Source organism: Benincasa hispida, chromosome 6 (assembly GCF_009727055.1).
Source record: "Benincasa hispida cultivar B227 chromosome 6, ASM972705v1, whole genome shotgun sequence".
In the NCBI taxonomy this organism is placed as follows: Eukaryota; Viridiplantae; Streptophyta; class Magnoliopsida; order Cucurbitales; family Cucurbitaceae; genus Benincasa; species Benincasa hispida.
Window position 1 is genome coordinate 18,974,866 of NC_052354.1, and position 5,981 is coordinate 18,980,846.

Sequence of the window (5,981 nt, forward strand, 5' to 3'; positions counted from 1 at the left end):
CCCTTTCTCCACTCTAATTTTGCGGTGATAGCATGCTTAGGTTTATTTTTATTTATCCTATTTCCATCACCTCTATAATTTCAAGTCATGTAAAACGAAATCGAGACATAGGGCATTCGTTTGCTTTTGTTGTGGGAATTCCAATCCCCTCCGTTTTAACATATTTAAGCATCAAAGTGTATAGCACCACTAACTGTGTATCCTTATCTTGCAAGTAGTGTTCTCCCAAAATTTTTGTTGAGGTCACGTAGATATGGCGCATGTCGGATTCACCCATCTAAAACTTTAACATCAATATGAGTTTCAAGTTTGTATTAGATAGAGCTACCATTTGTGCCTTTGAAAAAAACATTATGAATGTACATACTATAATGAATTGGATTTTTTTAAGAAAACCAATAGAGGTATTACAACTACTCCTATTTTATTAAATCATTACTTGTTAATCAAGTTGTGTGTTATGTTAATAATATTAACTAGGTAAACTACTAAAATAAAAGTTAAAACTTCAAAAAAAAAAAAAAAAAAACTAATTTTTCAATTTGTAGTATATCGTTTTATCGTCAAACTTAGATAGAGGTAAAATAGACATTAAACATTAACAAAATACAAAAAGTCATATAAAAATAAGGTACGACGGTATTTGATTATTTAATTCAAACGGCGTTTTGATTACTATGACTTAAAAATTAGATTGGAAAATTAAAAAAAAAAAAAATAGAATATGTAACCAAATTAAAGAATAGAGGGACTTGGAAAGGCAAAATAATAAATATAGATGTAGTCAAAGTCAAAGAATATATTAGGTGTCCAAGATGGGCAGCCAATGATTTGAATGTTAAGTAAAAGAAGACGCATGTTTGTGTTCTGTTTTGGTTTGGTTTAGTTAGTTGTGTTGGGTGATAAATAAAGAGTCCCAAGTTGGAACAAGTAAACATTAAAAGAAAAATGAAAAATGAAAAAAAGTAGTTAGATAATTATATTGGGGTTGCATTTTGAATTTTCTTCCTTCTAGACTTTCCTGTACAGTCTAAACAACGCTAGGACATTATAGCCAGCCACGTGTCCATTTATTATAGGTCGTTTAATTCTCCTACTAGGGCGGTTTTTAGTTCAACATACGTATGCAATGCGCTTATGCAGATGCAATCGAACAAAATCCGAAGGAGAGGAATCAGATTAGAAGTGTTCAAATAAATAAAAATTTTATGAATTGAATTGGTTCATGAGTTCATCTAATATAATTTAAAAATATTTAAATTTATTATTAATTTTAAAAAATATTTTTTTTTACTTATAATATAATTATTTATATAATTTTATTGTTTTTTAATAATTTATTATCCAACAATTCTTAAAAATATTTTTTTAGCATTTTGAATAGAAAATTTTTATTATATAAATTAAAATTGAGTTATTAATCTTAATTTAATATATGAAAATAGTTAAATTAGATTTTTACGTATTTACATTTTACTTCATTTTAAAACAAAATTTTAAATAAATAACCGAAGCAATCCGAATCAACTCAACCTAGATATTTCATGATTGAGTTAGGTTGAGTTCATTTCAAGGGTTATTTGGATCGAAGAAATTTACCATTTGAACAAATGGGTTGGTCTAAAAAGACCTCCACGAACTTCCTAAAATTGTAGTAGCCAAAACCACAATAATTTAAGGTTGTTTGAATTGACTTTTTAAATATTTTTTTTTTCACTTATAAGCACTTATTTAAACAATTAAAAGAATTCAAACAGACCGTAAATGAAAATGGGGATTAAGGACTCGATGTATATATTTTTATCATGCTTTTTTTACAATATGTGGAGTAGGGTAATCAAACCGGCTTCGTTAAATAATATAAACATTTTGTCAATTGAACTCATTGACTTAAAATTATTAGTTTATTACTACGTGTGATGCTCGTGCTATAAATTATAAAAATATAACTTTTTTTTTTTATAGAAGTTGATGTGTGATTTTATTACGTATAAATATTTATGTCGTATAATTCATTTAATGAATTTAATCTAATATTTCATATAAGCTTGCTAATATTCTTGAAAAGGTCATGAAAATAAATTTTCACTTTTCCAATAATACATTGAAATTTTCAATTCGCTTATAAGAATTAGGATAATACTAATCCAAAAAGAATAAATAAATAAATAAAATGATGTTGGTTTGTAAAATGATTCGATATGCTCTTTTTCTCTTTTTCCCTTCGAGATTAATAAAGTAAAATATTTGATTTCACTAATCAACCATTTCATTTCTTTCGAGATATAGTTTCATTATTAAATAACTAATTAAGAAAATAAAATTCAAAATTTAAAAATTAAAAATACAACTTTTAAAAATTTATGGATGAAATGGAAACTAGATGAAAATTCAAGGACAAACAAAATAAAATTTTCTAAATTCTATTCTGTCTTTTTGTGAAGAGACTAACAAGTTGGTTTTTTTTTTTTTTATTTTTTTTTAAATTTATTTATTTTTATTGTGCATTTCTTTTGGTCATACTTCAGAATTTCTCAAGATTTTAAACCGAGCCTAACTCTCAATTGTTTCATGATTCTTTTTCACTTTGAAACACAATTTTTTACATTTGCCTCATCGCGGTTCGAACAAGATTAGAAGTGAGTAAAGAACTTGAAATCAAAATTTGCTTGGTCCCCTAGTTTAGGCCTGAAAATGCATGCATATTTTTGGTATTAAGACAGATATTTGATCCAAACTGAAGTTCTAATTTTTCAATCTAATATTGACTTGTGTATTTGACAATTATCTATGTTACATAATTGTCTGGTGATCTAAATATATAACTCACATCATCATTCTATGAATCCATCAACGAAAACAAAAGGTAATAAATAAACGATTGAGTGACTAAAATAGAACAAAAATCAAAATTCAAAGATCAAAATAAGATTTAAAATAGATGATGGATGAAAATAATGAAACAAAGAAGAATAGTTTGTACAAAGTAAATGGTATGTCTATACATCCCAAAAGGAAAACAAAATAAAAAAACAATCATTATAAATTAGGCTAACGTTATTTGGTAGGCATTGAAAAACATAGGTGTATGCCTACGCCTAGTGTAAAAATAGAAAAAATGAATCGTGAAAAAAAAAAATGATAATAAAAATAAATAAATAACCACAAGGAATAATATTATCTGATCAAGAAAAATTCAACGGCAGCGATTAAAAGTGGGCTCCACCAGAAGCTCAACAGCCTGGGAGCAGCTCCGTTTCTAGACATATCTCTCTCCTGTACGGACGGAGGTGACGGCGTCGATGGTGGCGTGAGGTTTCCGTCAGGGTTTCCGCCGTACAATTCTTGAATTCCGTTGATGTCGTCGGCAGCCAAATCCACCTTCCTCGTCCTGGAAGTAATCGTCGGAAACATAATCGATTCTTCAACAGAGGAATGACCAAGCCCTAACAAATGCCCAATCTCATGAACCGCCACCGATTCCAAATCAATCGCCGCCATAGGAGCCGATCTTAGGTCACCGGAAACCACCCAGCTCTCATCACCATCCAAATGAAAATGCCCACTAGGCGGCGAAAAGGCATGAGCCAAAGTCCCCAAAACCCCATCGAACGGCTCCCCATCGCCGTGATCCCCAGCGTAAAATCCAATCCGTATATCCGCCGTACGAAATGACTCAACCGGAGAGAATGTCAAAGGCGTAACAGCCGCCCAACGAGCAAAAGCCCTAGCGAAAACCCCTTTGACCTCATCGGAAAGAGGGTTCTCCGGCGCAAAGGCATACGTCAAATGGCGACGGTGGGACGGCCAGGTGGGTCGACCAGGGAAGAAAGAGTAATGAGAAACGGAGTGAAAATGAGTGGCGGAATGCCCCGTTGGTTTGCCGGAATTCATAGAACTGGAATTGTTGATTATGTCGGGGATGCCGCATCGGGGAAGCTGAATTTGAGCGAGAGTTTGGTCGTCGAGAAGGCCGGTAACGTTGAGATTGAAATTGGTTTGGTAAGTTTGGAGGGCGGATTGAAGAAGAGGGTCGAAGAGATCGGTGAAATTAGGAGAAGGGGGAATGTAGCCAAACTGTTTGAGGTAAGTTTTGAGGTTAGAGAGGCCGTTGAGGCGATCACCAGGGCGGCAGCCTTTGAGTTTCTGGAATTGGTTCCAAGCGCAGTTGGTTTTGTTGAGCCAAGAGGGGATTGAAGAGACATTGGGGAAGATATGGGCAGAGATGGGATAGGCCAAAAGCAATAGGGAGAGTGAAATTAAGAGGAATTTCATGTTGTTGTTGAGGGATTTGGGGAAGAGTGGAGAGGGATATTATGAAGGATGGAGATTAGGGGTTGGCCAACGACTGCCAGCAGAGGCTTGCTTCTGTGTAACTTTTTAAGTTTTTTTTAACTTTGGAATATAGTGGTTGGTTTGTTTGTTTGTTTACAGACTTTGCGCGTTCAAAATACCTTGCCTTTTCAAAGTTGACTGCCTCCACAGACCTGTTGATTATATATAATATCAAGATTCCAACATATACGTGCTAGAAGGAATAGCGTGCGTATGATGACCTGGATTTTTCAGAGACTATGTATTAGAATGATCATGTCTATCGTAGTTTTAACATGATCGTGATGTTCATCTATTAATCTTCTCATCCTATATTCATGAAAAATCATAATAAACAGTGATAAAAATAAATCGTGATTGAGACGATCATCATGTTGAGATTAAGATAAAGTTGTCATCTATAACGTTAGCAGAAAGTTAGATTTCATGAGTTTGTTCTGAGGTCAGTTATTAATCATAAATGTTCTTGAGAAGAGGTTATCGATACAAAAGTCTCGAAAATTTTTTCTATAGTACTTTGCTTTTAAAAATAAGGTGGAATATAATGACATTAAATTAGAGTCCACAAATTAACTTTATGGTGTGAACAAGGAGAGTATGGGTACTCTCGTAATACTAGAAAAATTTTCGTGATGACCATATTAAAGATCAATGGTCATAATAAGATTGTTGTAAAAAATTTTAGTAAATATATGGGACACCTGAAATCTATTTACAAAGCTAAAATGAATCTAACTCGATGGACATTAAGATGTGTTGACAATAAAGAGATATGTGATTCGAATTACTTTATTTTATTGAACTAGAAAACCTATTTAAAAATAGAGTCAAATTTGTATCATTAAAAATTCTCAAAACAAATTAGTTTATTTTTTTCAAAGGTGAGATCAGCCAGCTTAATTATAATTTTGATTTGAAAGATATCCACGGTTGTTTCTATTATATTATATAACAAGTTATCCAAAATCTTAAACTTGATTTTAATTTTTACAATTTTAAGTCTAAAAAACAAAACAAAAGGAAAAAAACAGTTGCTTCATCATAAAAGAAAAATAAAACAAAAGTGGGGATTTTTTTTTATCTAAATTTATTATATCGTATTTTACCTGAAAATTTCAATTTCATCCACTTGAATTTGAAGTGAGATGAGTACAGTTAAAGTTGATAGAAATAATATTACCTTTGGGTCAATTTTAATTTGAAATATGTTATTTTTACTTGTCTTTTAAGTGTAGGGTGGGTAACGGGGCGAGTAGGGGAGAATTCCACGTCCCCGTCTCCGTTGGGAGATTTTACCCCATTCCCGTCTCCGTCCCTGCAATTTGAAGACGGAAATGGGGACAGGGATTCCCCGTCGGGAAACAGGTCCCGCGGGGACCCATTCCTCGTTTTCCTTTTTTCTTTCTTTTTTTTTTTTAAAAAAATTTCCCCCTAAAATTCTATTTGTTTTGGGCATGGACACTTTATTGTATTTAGATTGGGCCAAATTAAAAATTAGGCTAAATGTAAAAAGTTAAATACATAATACATACATATATATATATTTAAAATCTTAATCAGGGCAGGGTTGGGGATAAAGACAGGGACAAGGCGAGGATACCCTCTCCATCCCCAATTTGGGACCCTAAAGGGGTCCTCGATTTGAC

At 32.4% G+C, this 5,981-nt stretch overlaps 1 protein-coding gene across 1 annotated transcript; it reads right to left on the reverse strand.

Moving 5' to 3' along the window:
* Positions 1-2,920: 2,920 nt before the first annotated feature.
* LOC120079405 (metalloendoproteinase 2-MMP) lies at positions 2,921-4,437 on the reverse strand. Its single transcript, XM_039033570.1, has one exon. It carries the CDS (start codon positions 4,273-4,275, stop codon positions 3,178-3,180), a length of 1,098 nt encoding a protein of 365 aa, XP_038889498.1. The 5' UTR covers positions 4,276-4,437; the 3' UTR covers positions 2,921-3,177.
* Between the last annotated feature and the right edge of the window lie 1,544 nt (positions 4,438-5,981).